This window comes from Netta rufina (assembly GCF_964035555.1).
Source record: "Netta rufina genome assembly, chromosome: Z".
In the NCBI taxonomy this organism is placed as follows: domain Eukaryota; kingdom Metazoa; phylum Chordata; class Aves; order Anseriformes; family Anatidae; genus Netta; species Netta rufina.
In genome coordinates this window covers 60899345-60917250 of record NC_140126.1, presented here as the reverse complement: position 1 = coordinate 60917250, position 17906 = coordinate 60899345, and the positions used below count along the sequence as shown (strand labels likewise).

The window sequence follows — 17906 nt, the reverse complement described above, 5'->3', positions numbered from 1 at the left end:
AATTCCCCAGCTGCTTTTGTACATGAATTTGATGAAGACTGACACTGACTCAAACACTGCCTTTTAATTAGCACTGGAAGCACTCAAGAAACATTTCATGACAACTGGAGTAAATCACATCCACTTATGATTTCAGACTTAGGTAGACACTAAATACCAACTACACTCCTCCCATTTTCTGAGCTTTTCTTCACATCTGTGATACCCATGCCAAGATTCACCCTACCTAAAAAGTAAACTTCAGCTGAGGACTTTAGGTTAAGAATCCACTCACGCTCAAATTCTGTTACTCTCAGCAGCAAGACCTTAGCTGAGCTTAGCTGGAAGTATCCCTCTGCATCTCCCTGAAGGGAATGGAAGGGACAATTAATGCTGATTTGACTTCTGACTAAATATCCTCTTTAAATGCACAATGCGCGATGTGATGTTCTTTGACCTTTCGCCTTTTTAATACAGAAAATTTATATTTACAAAATTAAAATTCTGGAACAAAATAATTTCTTAATTCTAAGAGTACAATAAGTCACAATGCTTTGTTTTATATATTCACATAAGTAACTAACATTATCCCGTGCATGTTAAATTCTCCTCTGTTTTAGTTTTCTCATTCACTCATATTCACACCTCTCCATTAGTGCTGATAAAGCCATGTTATGCCATTATTTATCCATTTCCGTTTTCCACTCATTCTCTTCAGCTTTTTCTTTACAGTACAGCTGGCAGACAGCACCACTAACCCTATCAGTCACTCCAAATATTGTCCTACCCTCTTTCTTTCTCCTTCCATCTCTAAGCTCCACTACCTACTTCCAAATCTCCTTCCAGGGTTTCAATATTAGGACTAACCCTATTTATTTTTCTCCCTAGGTGCCATATACATTCTAAGCAAGAGTCAGACCCACTTCTCCATTCTCAGCCTTCAAAGCAACACGTTGTTTGTGTGGCATGACAACGAGCCAACGTTAAGACTGTTAATCTTGCTACCATTTTCTCATGCAGCTTCTGCTCATCCGATCTCTTTAGTGTGCATTTGCAACTGACTTTTTGAGTGATCCTCCTGCAAGAGATTGGAGGGAGCTCAGTTCTCTGCCCTTTTCTCAACCTGCATCTTATTTTCTTATCATTATTTCTCTGTAAGCAAGTTTGTTGGACCCCTTGTAATCAGTATTTTATGAGTAATTCAATCATATTAATTCACATCAAAAATCCAGTGAACATGCTCTTTTGAGAAAGACCAGTTAAAAAATGCAACTGATCTTATTTTTAAAATCTTAGCAAGATGTATACATGGCAAATTAGGTTAATAATTTGATTATAGTATTGAAATGTGAATTCTCATATACATAAGAAAAAGATTGAAAAACTTATTTAAAAACTTCCGTGATAACATCTAAAAATGTTTAATGACTTGAGTTATTTTGACTTTTTAGGGCAGAATACAAAAGTAGACGATGGCTCTTGTTATTGCAGACTTATTTTTCATATTCTGCTGTTAACTTCTAAAACTTTTGGGTTCTTCATACATATTTAACAGCTACCACACTGTTGTGTATGCACCTAGAACTCTTTAGTGAAATTCAATGTATTTCAATTCTAAGTGATCACATCCCTGCGTTTTTAAAGGAACAGAATTAACTTTGAGACTGCTTCTTCCCAAGAACCTAATAAACAACCAGCCACGCTCTGATAGTTTAAATTTCGAAAAATATTTCTGAATATAAATAATACTTTAATTTATATGAAAAACAAAGCCTACAAGGATGATTTTGTGCTGAACTCAGATCTGGGACATTAAGTTTAAATGTTTAATGCATATTGGTTTTTGTTGTTTTTGTTTGTTTGTTTGTTTGTTTTCTGCAATCCATCATCAATTACTTAACAATTTATGTTTGTGACATTTTCCTTTCATAAGCAGCAATTTTAGTAGTTCATACCTGGATATTTCAGTTGCTTATTGTGTGACGCTGAGGTTTTCTCTTATTACACATACATAAAGAGCTGAGAGAAAAAAAAAAAAAAAGCTGTGCCCAGATAAAGGGAGGGAAATGGACCCAACCACAAACCCCTTTTGCCTTAAATATCTTACTGCTTCTATTCCCCTGTGGTGTTCCGCAACATATCGTGTCCTGCTGACACCCTGCCACATGCACATGACTGCAGCTGTTCTCAAAGTAGAGATGATGGTTCAGAGAAATGTGTTCAAACGCTGACAAAACCTGCCGACATTTCTGAGTGAAATCCTGAGATGAAAGGAAGGTCAGAACAAAGCATCATGGTATGGAAGTGTTACACGGGACAATGCCTCAAAGCATCCTGACTGTGACAAGCTGACAAGAAAATCTCAACTTAGGATGAATTTAAGTCAAAGAATAGCATGAGAAAGAGCCAAAAAAACAGCTGTGAGGCACAATGATTCCAAACTCTGGAAGGACTCTGAAGTTTAAAAGATGAAAGCAAAAGCAAGCAAAACACATATTTTCACCAGTGACTGAGTGAATAATGAGAAAATAAAACTGTTGGATGAAGAAGGCCAGAAGCATGTCATCAGGGTCTGCAAGACACTTCCAAAGCAACTTATTTCAGTGTCCAGAGGAAATGGAAAGGAAAATTGAGGTAACGATCCAGTGGGTTACAGAGTCAGGGAACAATTCTAATTCATGTGAGGCCAGGCAGACAGTGGTTACAGCCAGAGAACCGTAGCTGGCTCTATGGTGCCCTTTTGTCTTTCTCTTTGGTAAGGTGCACAAGGGAAATTAAGAATGGCATATTTAGGAATTTTGCATAAAATATAATGACAAAGGGAAGTACCCTTCGTTTGCCTTGGCAGATCTTTCCAAACTGAGTTTCTGATTCTAATTGTACATCCTGCACACAAATCTAATCTAGATATGCGATTACGTTCCTTGACTTTTAAAATCGTATTGACTGTACCGAGCGCATTTCATCCGGAACTGTTTATACGCAGCCATGATCACATGCATCTAGTTCCCAGTACAGCCACTTGCCTTCAGTGGTACCAAACAGCGAAGAATGCTGTACGTAGCTGACTGTCTTTAGGTTGGCGGGACTGAACTGCTCAAGTCAGATTTTTTTAATTTTTTTTTTTTTTTTTCTAAAAATACACCCTACCTGAAGTTAGCAACAAAGCATAATGGGTAAAAGCAGTCAGATTTAACCTGAAATAGAGCTGCTGGCGGAAAAAAAAAAAAAAAAAAAAAAAAAAAAAAAAAAAAAAAAAAGATACCTCTGCTGCACTATGAGTGAACGCGCTCAAAGTACTTTTGGTTTATTTTATTTATTTCTTTTTTGGTTTGCTTTACTTCGTGTGCCCACAGGCGATGCCCGGACACCGGCCAAAAATGCCCCCAGCTCCTCCACGCCAGACCAGGCGGCGCAACTCCCAGGCACAACACCGCCATCCAGGGGCCAGCACCCAGCCTGCTGACGAGCACCCCCGAGGCTGGAAGAGGCGGGGGGAAGAAGGGGCCGTTACGGCCGTTACGACCGTTATGACCGTTACTGGGACGGGCGGGGGGGGGGGAGTGAGGGGAAGCCGCGGCTGAGGCGGGGCGGGGCGGGGCGGGAGGAGCGGGACCATAGAGACGCGGCATAGAGCGGGCCTCCAACCACCGAGTTTCCAGCCCGGCGCGGCGCATGCGCGGGGTTTCGCTTGGCGGCGGCGTGCGCGGGGTCCCGGCGCCATGGGCCCGGTGCTGAACCTCAACAACGAGGTGAGGGGGGGGGGGGGGGGACGGTTTAACGGCCGCGGGCGGTTTAACGGCCGCTCGCCGTTTACTGGGGTGCTGCTGAGAGGATTTGTCGTCCCGTTAAAAGATGTCTGCCTTTCTCTGGTAAAGGTGGCGTGGTGGGGTGTGGGCACGAGTGAAGGGGTGGTTTGAGGAAGCCCGGTGTTTAAAACTATCGGTTTTTTTGGGGATATTCGTCCAGCCTGCTAAGGGGCAGGCGTACGGAAAGTAAAAAGCAGCTTTGTGCGGTGTGGCTTTGGCGTTCTGCAGCAAACAAGCACTAGGGGTCATACACATTTCTTCCCCTGTCAGGCTATATCAATATATATCATATCATGCTAATTATTACAGAAAGAACTTTAAGTGTCAAATAGGTGATACACTTCTTTATTAATTAATTAATAAGCTATATGATGGAGTCACGTAATCTTAGTTTGATAGGCTTCAATGTTTTGTTAACCAACGTACAGGAAGATGAAGTAGTTTAAGAACACTTCTCAGTAACATAAATTGATGCCGTTCATGATACTAATTGACTTTTATTTCAATTACTTCCTGTTGTGTGTTCAATACATAACCTAAACATGGTAACTGAAGAAATGAATAGTCACTCGTGTGCAAAAACTTTGTTACACAGTGGCTACAGTGTTCCTATAAACTATGTTGGCACAGGTAAGAGCTGTATACTCATACACTTTGAAAGAGGGTATTGTTCTGTGCACAATTGTTCTGTGCTAATAAGATATATTTATTCAGTTTGTTTCTGGATGAGAGAAGTAAATAACTTTGTGTCTGAGTAGGTTCAGTGTAATTCAGTGGCAGGGTATCAGGTATTACTGCTCTGGTGGAAACAAACAAAAAAAAAACCTTGCACTGTTAATGAAAAGTTCAAACTTCAGGTGCCAGTATCGTCATGAAGTGTGCAAGTATTTTGTCACAAATGGAAAGCAGATATTGAACTGGGTGATTATTCCACCTCTTCTCAACAGAGAAATGTGAAAGTTAAAATTTTGTTAATATAATGCAAGTCTTATTCGCCAAGGAAATTAAACAAGTAAAAGGCTGTCTCCTTTCTGACAGCTTGAGTTCATTTGATAATTTCAGAAAATCTGTAAAGTTGTAGAGACCTCAAGCCTTTTAAAAGGTGTAATTTGGATAGAAAATAGTAACTCCACGAAGCAGCAAGCTCTCAGTTGTTCTGATCTAACAGAAATAAAAATGGAAAAAAAAAACTGTGATACTATTTGGTCACTGTATGAACAGATTGAAAGTTTTTGTAGAGTGGTGAGGATTCTGGGTAAAATTGAGATGGACTGCGGTCATTGTGATAAGGTGAATTAAGACAAGGTTATGAAAACGCAGTTTATTTAGCTATCCACAGAATAATGCATTTAGACATTCTGCTTGTCCTTTGTTTTATTTTTTCATGCACAGTTGTTGATATCAGTGTAACACCCCCAGAAACTGTCACAGTGTTTCCAGGGCAACAAATAGATACTCTGCCAAAAGTGTATAAATGCTCTTTTTTTTTTTTTTTTTCTAATTGCATGTATACCTAGATAATTACAGAAAACAGCAAGATCTGAATACAAGGAGCAAGATCTGCTATTTTAAGAAGCTATCAGCTTGCTGCCATCAGATAAGATGATGCAATTTCAGTGCTATATTGTGACTGTGAAGTTAGAAGTTAGGATTTTCTTTTTTTAATTTATTTTATTTTTTTTCAATTCAGACATTCAGTCATTCAATTTCTGTGCCCAAGGTAGAGTAAGTGGCAGGGAGAAGTAATGGCTGCAGAAAGAGGGAAGTGAAGTTTAGAGTTTTTTAGAAGGAAGCGGAAAATACAATATTTCTTAGGAGATGTGACTTTCTTTTTTGCACATAGTTAAAATATAACATGCATTTTTTTTGGCTATAGTAAGCTATATTTCTATTCCTATCTCATGTTTAACCTTAAAGGCATACAGGCTGAAGAAATCTTTAAAAAATACTTCTGTGCTATATGTGTTTCCTATTTTATAAAGCTTTTAAAAGAAATTGATGTATCTTGTCACAAAATATCTTGCAATATTAAAAACAACAAAAAAAAGCACCATATAAACTAAACTTTTCTGGAAGCGTTTGCTAGATGGCAGCACATAATCATCAACTGCCATGGACAAGGGTAAGTTTAAAGGGAAAGACCACGTGTTTAGTGTGAAAAATTATTTTTGTTGATCAGCAATATACAACAGCATGGAACAGAAGCTTGTGAATGGAAACCAAGTCAGATTTGCCTTTTCTTTTCTCTTTCTTTTTTTTTCTTCAGAATTCATGCTTCTCTAATAGTGTTATCTTGTGTTTTTTGTGTCGTGTAGAGGCAGTCTCTCTCTCTACCCCCCTTTTTTGTCTTCTTGGAATTCATTTGGTTACAACTACCTCAAGGAATTAAGCTGCAGAAAGCCCATGAAGCCAATGCAAATGATCTTTGCATGAATACTTCTAAAAACGCATAGTTCTAATATGTACCTAAGTTGGTGCTGTAAGGGCCTAAGTTTGAGTGTTAGCGAGGCATTGTATTTTGGAAAGCAAGCTTAAGCCTTTGCAGAGCTGAGAGTTGTTTCTCTGGGACATATGAACTGAATTTGCCAAGTTTGGTTATGGAAATTTTGTATTAGTTGCATTTTTCTCTTAAATTTGTGTTTAATAATTAGGTACGTGCTCTAAAATAATTTCTGCCATTAATGATGTTGTGGACTTCTTACTGATTCAGATAAAGTCTAGCTTTATTTATAAAGCTGTGCTTTTTAGAAGATATTTATCCTTCTCAGTGTAAAGGTTTCCTTTTTTACTGCGAGGTAAAGTCAAGATAAAAGTCTGTCTTTGGAGTGATATATATGCACACAAACTTTTAAGGCTCCTAATAGAAATGTAGAATTCCTTTAATCTGCACAAGGAAATTTGTAATCAGGCTCCAGTTTGTAGATTCCATTCAGCAGTTTTCTGGGTCACAAACCCTTGTGCTGCAATGTTCAGCACGACAGTTCTCAGGCCCTTTTACATTTTCAGTTTAGGGCTGCCATCCTGACTTGGCTGCAGTGTGGATGAATGACATGGTCAGAAACCAATCTGGACATGTGGTTAAGTGTTTAAACTGGTGTACAGCAGAGTCAATGATGGATAGTGTGAATGATGAGGAAAAAAATCACACACAAAGCCATGGGAGGGAGCTTTAACTTGTGGAAAATGACTGGCATATGGTCTGAAACTGTGGTTTGTTATATCCTTAATTGTGTGAAACTTGCATCTTTTATCACAGCACAAGAAGGAAATGTAAATTTGTAGATATTTATATATGGTTTGCCTCGTGTAGCCTAGGCTGGTTTTGCATTTGTCAGTCACAGCTTAGGTAACAGACATCAATGGAAAATCAGTTACCACGCTTGCCCTTAGGCGTACCTTCACTCACGCATTGTTGTGCATCAGCCTGTAACAGTAAGGCCAAATATATTCTTTTAACTTCCAGTGATAAAACTTTGTGTAATAGTGGAAGCCAGAAGTTGTATTCTCAGCAGGATATCAGGTGGAATTATTAAAGAAGAATAGGGAGGGGGATGTTTGAGAGGCACATGCATTCCTCCTGAAGCTGAATTGACTTGTACAGTTCAGAAATGCATTTATCATTTTGGTAAGTATTTTAAATGCAGAATATTAGCACAACATCTTAGCTAGCCCTTAGCACATTGTGTATTTCTGTTACTGATCCAGTAGGCCCAGCATGTTTTCATAAATTTCAATTTAAAACTTACCAAAAATGAAATTAATTTGAAGTTCTGTGTTCATTGAATAGTCCCCATTTTTGCAGAGAGACATTCCAGATAAAATGTAGTTCAGGACCTCTCCCTGGTACTTATTTGCTGTTGCTTAAGTGCTTCCTTATTTCCAGTCTTCAGTATTTTGACTGCCACATCACTCAGATGCGATACACATCTATGTGTTTTCATTGATGTTTGATGACAATTTACGCAAGTAATTCAGTATCTTACTGGTTAGTTTTTTCCCCCACATTTCAGACTGCAGAAACTGGGCCATCTTTTAGCATTGAAGGGTCTTCACTTTCAGAAGTGCTGTGCTGTTCAGTGTAGCATCATGGTCACATGTGACGTGCCACAGCTGTATCTTTCTCAGGCCGTGATTTCATGGGCCTCACTGCATCAGGTGCTGGAGTTTCTCACTCTTCTTGCTCCTCACCCACTGCAGCCACAAGACCATGCGTCCTTTTTTTCTGAGCAGGATAAACTTTTCGGTGAGGTGGTTTTCTGCTTCTGCATAGACAGAAGGTCTGGGGAGAGCGTTCAGCCAACAAACCTAAATAGCCAGGGTGATTGTATGGTGTACAGTTCTGTTGTCTAGCAGGTGTTCCTTTTGTGGAAGTCAACTAGTGATCAAGGTTATAGGGACAGGAAAACTAAAGGGTTCAAAGAGAAGTCCAAAGGAGTCCTTAGATCTTGCTAATCTTGAAGAATGAGCTCGTTGGAGAGTAGTTACTAACCCTTACGTAAGAAGAATCATGTCATTTCGCTACTACACTTTCAAAAGTTTATCTTTGGAAAATGTGAACAAGAGTATCTGAAGGGGAAAAAACAACACCTGTTCTCTTACCTGAAAAAGAGCTCTTAGACCAAGTTGCAGCCCTGTAATGAGTAAAGTCGAAATGTAATTTTCAGGAGTTCTATTTCCCACAGTCTTCTTTCAAGATTTTTTTTTTTTTTAATCTCTTTTCACTTTTGAGCACAAACTGGGTGGGAGCATTGAGGGTTTTTTTAGTGTATTATATCCAAATAGCTAGTGTTACCTAAAGAATGTTATGATGTTTTTAAGTGCATTCCTGGACCTTCTTTACCAGTGATAAAAAAGAATCCTAGACTGAAACCTTCAAAATAACAATGACTGAGTGCTGTTAGGCATTATGGTATTTAAAGCAGGCCGAAATACTGGGCAGCCAGCCCAATGCGGTTATGCAGGCTTCTCTTTGAAATATAGTAGCTGCCCCCAAAGATCCATTTTGTATGCTATCCTCTGGGCTGTGGTGAATCTAGGAGCTCCTTTAATAATCTTCTACTCTGACCTTTTAGCTGTCTAAAGGGGGAGTGGGGTATGAGGTGAGGTGCCTGACCAGTTACCTGGTATTGCACTGAGCTACGCGATGTCTGATTGCTCGTATGTCAAAATACCACGCTCTCTTTCAAGGCATGTGTCTCCCTGCTGAGGAAAACGCTGCATTTTAGTGTTGTGGCTTTGTTAGAAAAGGTTATAGTATCTGTCTGAGATGAGTTCAATCCTGCGATCTCAATCACCAGCAGAGAGCACTAATCACAAGTTTTAACAAATAGCAATAATAGGCTACTGTCAAGGAAAGAAGGTAGACTCGACGTGGTGAGGGGAGCCTCGTCGTATAGTTAACCAGTGGGAGAATTTCCTTAGGAAAAGTTCTTGGCTGTGCTCCAAAGGCTGCTTATCCACCAATTAACATAAAATACATGAGCTCCCTCAAAGGAAATACCGGAACTCAGAACTATTTACCCTGAAGAAATTCCTCTTGCAGGTCTACAGATGACTTCTCTTTTAATATTTTGTCTCTGGCTTGTGATTCTTGTTTGTTCCAGCACCATGTTACAGTAGCATGTTGGCCAAGACACTCTCCTTAAGCAGAAGCAGCTATCTTAAACTCCCTCTCACTGAACTCATTTTGTAATCTTAATCTTTTCAATTCTGGGAAGTGCTACAAAATCCAGACTCTTTGCTGGTGGTGGACACCCATCCTGGTACCCTGAGCTATCTGCTGTGTCTGATATCTCTTAGGCAACTTAGGTCAACTTTAGGCTCATCTGTGACCACTTCAGAATTAATCTTGATATCAAGTGTTTGCACTTAGATACTTTTGAAAAAAGTACAGGTGTCTGGGGATGTTCTGTGGTAGAAATTGAAGCTGGCTGTGGGCTGAATTGTGGCATTGCCAAGATCTGTGCATGGTCTTAAATACTTCATTGGAGCTGGTCACACAGTCTCTTACATGTCACTGAAATCAGACTAAACTTCATTGGAAAGGTATAAGAAAATACAGGAGTTTAACCCTCCCCCCCCCTTTTTTTTATCTTTAAAACCTACACAGTTCAAAACCAGATAGCTAATCTATTCCTTTTTTTTTTTTTTTTTTTTCCTCAATATATTGGCAAATTGCTACTTTTTGCTGTAAATTACAAGTCTCTGCAAAGTTAGAAAGCTAGCAGTGCTTTCTCTTTAAACTCTGGAATACTTGGCAGCAGTCATATTTTAGCTCTGTGGAAATGCATGTAAAAATTCTTGCATTACTTGTGTTACTAATAAATAATTCTAAGCACAACAGTTTCTTGCAGGAGAAAAAACTGTGCTACATTGGGCTTGAATTCTGTTTAAAACAGTTCAAGTGTTAAATTACTGACATTCTTTTACAGACCATGTAAATGTCCTAAGGAAAAGGTCTTTTGAAAGCTTATGAAATTTCCAAACTTATACTCTGTGAGATAGAATTCTGAGGAATTGTGGCTTTTTTTTTTTTTTTCTAGGAACTGTTCCAGCAGCTGTTTCTAAAGTTTCTAGAGTTGCCACATCATCAGTTATACGAGTATTAACAGCAAATTCTGATCAGCCATTCACACAGATTTTCTTTCATCAGATTACTGAATCAATTAAACATGGCAAACTGTGCCTATTTTTTTTGCCTTCTTCTGGCAGTATTGTATACAGCCCTTATCAAACTACCGTACTTCAGGACAGAAATGAAAACTTTTCCTTAACTCAAGTGGTTTATATAAAGTGTGTGTGGTAGGCCACGTAGGCTAGCAAGATGCTCTCATAAAACAAAACATCTGTGGTTCCTTGGTGTGGTAGTATACAATAATGAAAAAAACATGCAAACAGTCATGGGAAACTTTGCAACTTGTTTTTTAAAGGAACTGAGATACTTGCAGTACACACTCTAGACTTTTATCGGATGTAATTTATAGGTGTATATGCATGCTTGAAATATATATATTCTTATAGAAATCCTTTTTATTGTAGTAAATGTGCTGAATTGCTTACTGCTGTTATAGCAGACATCTTTCTACAACCTTTGCATTACTGGGTATAAAGCTTGCTGCCAAATGAAAAAGAAGAAAGGGTGAACTGATTGAAAAGGGGAATATTATGGTGTTGCATTTTTTCCTACTAGATTTTTAGGGTAGAGGAGTGTCCTAGAAGAAGAATAGTAATCAATTGTGAATTTATCATCAACAATTGATGATAAATTCACCAGTGATAAGTTTCTTTTAGTTTATTTTATGCTGTGGAGATTGGTAGTGGAGAGCAATTAAGGGAAAAAAATTTCTGTTAGGGTTTTTTACACAGAAGTGATCAGTTACTACATTCAGTGACTCTTTGATTGCCCTTTAAGTCATCTCAGGGAAAGGGATTTTAAAATCTTGTACTGGTTTTGTATGAACAGTTACAAATACATTATTTCTGATGCAAAGATGGGTTACAACGATGAATTCATATTGCATTTAGTACTAAATGAAATGTGTGTGTGTATATAGTCAAAATTTACTTGGAATGTGAATCAATTATCGTGTTTTTAGAATGAAAATGTTCTGTTCATCATCATTCTGTAATGAGTAAACAGGCCAAAATTGAGTCCAGTGAAGTATTTCTGTAAGTCTCTTAGAGAACTTCTATTGAAATCATTAGCAAGCTTAATACTGGCCAGAGATAATTTAGGGGCTCTAATTCACTAATTCGAGTGTAAAATCTAGAGATCTGATTGGATCAATCCAATTGTGACGGAAGCTGGTTTCTCATACATTAGTAGACTTGTTTAAATGTTTTATTTATGCAAACATTGGATATAAAGCATCTCTCAGAAGTTGAATCGGACATCTGTTAGCTTAAGATATGACTGTCTAGCAGCTTGGCAAGATAAGAAATCAGATCAGAAAGTCTTTGAAATTAATACACTATGGAAGAATGCAATCTCAAACATGTCATGTCCTTTTTGGCAGCAGAAGTGAGGAGTACCACCCCAGTAGGAGCAGGAGCTCAGGGTGAGGAGTAAAATGTTAGGGACTTCATGTTTCCCATTCTTAGGGCGTGTGTGTGTTAAGGTAAGGTGAGCAGTGAACCTGGAATGGCTCTTTGTTTGGAAGCTATTTAAGAAAAAGAGTGCCATCTTCTGATTTGGCTTACTCTTTTTCCAAATACCTAAAACGACAATAAGCCAGTTTCAAATAAAGGTCTCCAAACATGTTTTTAAAATGGCTTTAAAATTATGTTTGTCTTCATTATTTCTCTTTTCTTTTTGGTCTGCGGTTCAGGAGTTTGTAGGTCATTTCCCTAAATTCTGACCTTGATACTTCCAATGGAAAATGCAAACTAGCCAGCAATGCAAAATGGGCCAATGGAAAACAAAACGTCTTCCAGCAGGTATAACTCTTAAATTTTTTCAAACTAAAAATATTGAAATTAAATTTATTTTGTCTTGAATTAAAGTATTCAAAGAAAGCCCACCCCTTTCAAAAAATTATTTGAGCAGCACGGAGAAACAAGATTTTATATAAGCAGTACCTACAGTATATCATTGGCATAGAGCTGCCAGTAAGTGCTGGGTGTGAATATCTGAATCCTTAAGCACCTAAGGGAACAGTTTCCATTAATTTTTTACCTATTACAATTCATTGAGTAGATGGCTTCTTACTTTTTTTTTTTTTTTTCTGTGATAATAAGCTATCTTCATCTTTTTCAGAATTAGCCATTCCTCTTTGCAGTTTTATGAGAATACATCAGAAAAAAGTCTGAGGTCCTGTGTAGATATGCTTATGTGCTGATCGGTAGACTGCTTGCCTGAGAGGCTGGTAAGAACTGTTTTTGAATAGCAGCTGGTTCCTAGGAACAAATAAGGGATTTCATCCAGAGGGAAAGATCACTGGGGGACTGCTGCATAGGAAGGATAGCATAACTAACACTTAATTGCACGATGAGATAGGAATTCCAGAGAAGAGTATAAAGCAACAGGCTGTCAAAGTGATTGCTTGCTGTTGTTAGCAGCTCAGAAATAACAAGGGTGATGGAAAGAAGGGAGGAGGGACAGAACTTCAGGTATTCCATCAGTCAAATATGATCAGTGGGCGATGTGTGTCAGGAGGGAATGGAATGAGGGACACGTTTCATAAGGGAAAATGTTTATGTTTGGTATGGAAAATCTGGAGATCAACAAAGCAAGCAGCAAGCTTCAGGAGAAGGGAATGCCCCCAAAACCCAATACTAGAATCATGGAAAGTTTTGTGTTGGAAGGGGAAGGAAAGACCATTCAGTTCCACCCTCTTCCTGTGGGCAGGGATGCCACCATTAGACCACGTTGCCCAAAGCCCCATCCAACCTGTCCTTGAGCACCTCCAGGGATGGGGCATCCACAGCTTCTCTGGGCAACCTGTGCCAGGGCCTCACTACCCTTACAGTGAAGAATTTCCTAACTTCTAATCGAAATCTCCTCTCTTATTTTAAAATCTCCTCTTTTATTTTAAAGCCATTCCCTCTTGTTCTGTCATTGTCTGCCTGGGTAAAAAGCCACTCTTCAGGTGGGAAAACTAGGAAAGAAGTTCTAAATGGCTGAACAGTGAATACAACATATATAAAACAGGTGTGTATGTGAGAGCAGTTGTCATGTCAGAACAAAGAAGGTTCTGCAGGAACCGTCCTGTGCAACTGTAAGTTCTTACTAACACTGGCATGGTTACTGTATCTTCTAGATCTGGGGTTTTGTCAACTGCACAATGAAGAATTGAAGGTGTGTTTGTGAAACAGTGTCAACCAGATATCTGGAGGGATGTTTTAAACTCTGTAAACTCTGTGTTCTTTGTATTTTCTACACTTACTGAAAAGTACATTAAATAAGTTATATGGTAGTGCTGTTAAATATGTAGGGCTTCTCTTTCTGTTTTAAGATTTATTTGGCCTAATCTGTAGTTGTTAAACAAAAAAAAAAATGCAGAGACATGCTAGAATAAATGATCTTGATGGAAGAAAAGTGGGGAGGGGGGAGGCAGGCATTGTAGGGGAAATAGCATGCTGTGCTTTGTAATCTGACACATGGTTAATGTTGTTTCATGTTTGAAACCAAGAGCTCACCCCACTTTTTGGTGCACTAGCAGAATACTCATCCTCTTTGAACAACTCCAAAAAATTGGTTATGCAAACTGAATTGCCTTTTTATCAGTGGTTATCAGAGTGTGGTCCCTGAGGCTATGGCTTTTTTTGTCACTCATTAGCACACTGTAGGCCTGAACTGGTGTTGTACTCATTCAATGTGTTGATATATGTGTAATTGATATGCGTGGTAGGTAGCTTTGTGCTAGGGGCTGCATAGGGCACATGAACAGCCTTAGACTAGGCGTACCTTAGTAAAATAAGTTGGAAGTTGTCTTTTGTTAGCACTTATCAATAAAATAAGGAAGACGACAGTTTTGTGGAAAACTATCGAAAAGTTCAAAATATTTAGGAAATGGAAAATTACATACGTTTTTCTATTCTTTCACTGGCTTCAGGTTATCTCATGGCTTTCCCTTTCTTTCCTTTGGTTTTCCCTTTCTTTCCCTTTCTTTTCTTTGGCTTTCCCTTCCTGGATTTCTTCCTTTGAAATTCTGAATGTTTCATCCTTATTAAATGTTTATTACCACAGCTGTTTTTTCCAGGCATGAAAACAAAGGGCTTATGGTTTATGGTGTTTTGTTGGTTTTGTTCTGTGTTTTTTTGTTTGTTTGTTTTGGTCTGGCAAGGGTTGGAGATTTATCACCTTGTTGGACGGGACACCATTTCTCACTTTCTTTATACTCCCTTGTTCTGTGACATACCTCTCTGCTTATCTCCCTCATGATGCAGTACTGTGTTGCTAGGCATATACTTTCTTTCCTGTCTGAATTTTGAAGAATCATACTTCTGCCTTCAGACAAGAAGGTAGAAACTTTCAGGGTTACTGATTAGAGACAAGAAAAAATGTTACGGCTAAAGTACACTTGCATGGCAGAAATTCCTTCAGCTTGCAGGACCTGTGTAGTGCAAGGAGTGCTGCGTATTCCTCTGTCTCCACTGTCCACCAGTACTGGTGATATTTACTCATACGATGAAAATTTGGTTTACCTGCTGCAAGGTTTAATATGAGACATGCTTTACTTCTATCCAGAATGCATTTAAACTTAATGGTTTGAGTTTCACTTCACTGGTAGGAGTTGATAGTTGAGGCCTTCCCCTCTTTCTGTTGGCAGTTTTCACATAGTTGAAGAAGCCTTTCTGTCTTTTGATTTTCCAGATTTCCCTTCTTACATGTATGGACTGGGAGATACTTTGCTGAGGAAGAATTTCAAGAAAAATAGTGGATATTAAAAATGTATACGTTTGTGGTGGTGTTTGGTTGTTTTTTTTTGGTAATAATAATGTGAAGTACTTTTATTTTCATTTTTCACAAAAGCACAGTTTGGATGTACTTTATATACAATCTGGAAATTACAAACCATTTCTTATCTTTCATATTTACAGAGAAATGGAAAAGCAGTTTAAGCAGTGTTTCTCCGATATTATCATTCCTCAGCTGGTACTAGCATTCAAATAATAATGAAGTTTTGTGTTGTTTTATTAACTTGAAACCATTTTCCTTTTATGATTCCTCTCTGTCTGCATAATAACAACTGTATGGTGACATTGAAGTGGGTGAGTTTGAAGTGGGTGTCTTACTATGAAATGAATGGCTGTTTTTGAACGACAGCTTCACAAAAATACTTAGTGCTTTCTCTGGTAATATTAAGACAGAGATATTTGCCAGGTGTTGTGCAACTATAATTTTTCGCAGGCATCCCACCCATTCCCTGTTATCTCTGTATGGGGGACTAGTCTGAGCTGAAGATAATTCAAATCAGAATAAAAATGTCTCATTTTACGTGATATCTCCTGCACGGAAGAACCTCACCTTCATTTATCCACTTCAGCAAGGTGTCAGGTCCTAATTCCCCTTGGAACTTCGGTCACCAGGTTAAAAGCATCAGCCCAAAGAACGTGTAAGAGTAAAACATACTTAATACATAAGCAGCAGAACCAGTGAAGCCTTACAACTTTGCATCCAGTGTTCCTTAAAACCTCATACTGATATCCTCAGTTCGTCCTCTGTCTGTACAGTTTTTTACTTATTGTCCAGGGATTTGCCCTCTGTGAGCACTAAGCGGTAGCTGTAGTTACAGACCATGTTTCCCACCTGTTTGGCTGACCCAGAGATGTGGCTGGTGCTCTGGGGCTGGTTCAGAGCCAGACATGCTGGTGAGCGAGTATGCATGCAAATTGGCAGCCCACATGGAAAAGATACGAATTCTGCTTATGTATCTTCCATGCTTGACAAGCTAATTTTAGTTCTCGTGACCTATTCAGCTACCAATTTTCATAAAATGTGCGGGAGCTCTGGCCTGTGGTGATTTGTCAGGCCTGGTGTCTGTTTCTTAAGCCTGAAAGTTACTGGGGAGAGATACTGACAGGCAAACAATGTGATGACAAACTTAATTTCCTCAGAAACTAGGTTAACAAATTTAATTCCAGAATACACAAAGTTTTAATGCTCTGCTCTTACAGGATAGCTGAGAAAAGTAGTAATGTGCTGGCTCTCAGGACTCTGAAGTTTTCTATGGTGACTTAAGAGGCCAATACCACCATCTCATTGCAACAGCAGTCGTTAATTGCCCGAACCCTGTATTCTGAGTTGAGACAGTTGACCTGCAGTTGCTCCTGTGGCATGCTGACTGCTTGGGCAAAGGATATTGGAGGCCCGTGGGCGGGTGATAGATGATGCATGAAAGCCCATGTCATGCAGTTCTTTGAAAGCAAACCGAGGCATGCAAGGAGCAGCTGGTTAACTAGAAGAATGCTGTGAGGATGCTTGAAATCATTTAATTCAGCACGATTTACTAGCCAGTTATTTGGAATATTCAACAGTGAACTGCTGTGTGGAAGTAGAGGAGCAAGTAAGTGAGGGAAAGTAAAGAAGATTACAACAGAACACTGTTTACAGTTTGTCAGAACTTACTCACTCTCTTACCATTCTCCTCTGGTAAACATTGCTACTGTGCCCTTTTTCGAGTGGCTTATATCCCATTACTGAGATAGAATAAGGGAAAATGACCTGATGTGCTGGTTTGTTCTTTCAGCTGAACGGCCAGCTGGTTGTTCTGCTGCTTCTCTGCTTGCAAGAAGGAATGACGCTTATTCAGTTGCTCCAGTTTCAGATTCTGTTGCAAAGGAGTTGGTACGTGGTAGATCCCTACTGACTTACGTAGCTAGGAGTCCATTGTCCACGTGTTCGGTCAGACAAGTCCATTCCTTGATGGTTTGGGGCTCTGACAGCTGGCCTGAATTTCACGCACATTTAAAGCCATTGCTGATCATGTACCGGGCAGTCAGAAGTGAGAGCTGTAGCTCCTCACTGGTGATTAAGGTTAATGCTTTAGTTTGTGAATTGTCGTAACTGGGAGGGCGGCAAGTGCTCAACAGTGTTGCTCAAGCTTGTTTTTAGATAAAAGGATGTTAAACTTCTAACCTTTAAAAAGCTTTAACATGAATTGTATTTTTTTAAATGTAAAATATTTTCTGAAGAGGGTTGTGTTTTGTTTGTTTGTTTTTTTATACAACATGCCACTTATATAGAAAGATGCCTTTCTTTCTCAAAATGGAAAAAGAGGGAGTAGCAACATCACAATTTAAGACACACTGGGTGGAGATTCAACAAATCAATACTCCCTCCCCTTTAATACTGGGAATGGTGGTGGTGTGTTTCTGACTGTTGTATGAACAGGTTCCATACCCAGTTCTGCCAGAGGTGTTTTTGTTTTGTTTTGTTTTTTTTATGGCACCAGTTGAACTCTGCATGCTTGGGTAATGTTCATGATTTGTATGATGACTGCAAAAAGTTACACAGATTGTTAGTCAAGGTATGATGTTGTGCTTAAGATTATTTAGAATTCGTAATGTTATCATGGGAGCAGTGCACTCTTCTTCATCTACTTTTGGAAAGTCCACCTGTTGAAGAGTAAAAGTAAAAAAAAAAAAAAAAAAAAAAACCTTGCTACTCTCAATATT

At 38.9% G+C, this 17906-nt stretch overlaps 1 protein-coding gene across 1 annotated transcript in view; it reads left to right on the top strand.

Annotated features, from left to right (window-relative positions):
* The first annotated feature begins 3620 nt into the window (after positions 1 to 3620).
* The window catches only part of SRFBP1 (serum response factor binding protein 1), a 75140-nt gene continuing 60854 nt past the window's right edge, over positions 3621 to 17906 (top strand). Inside the window, exon 1 of the mRNA XM_084304939.1 lies at positions 3621 to 3731. Coding sequence (XP_084161065.1) covers positions 3702 to 3731 — 30 coding nt within the window. The 5' untranslated portion in view covers positions 3621 to 3701. The remainder of the gene's footprint in view (positions 3732 to 17906) is intronic.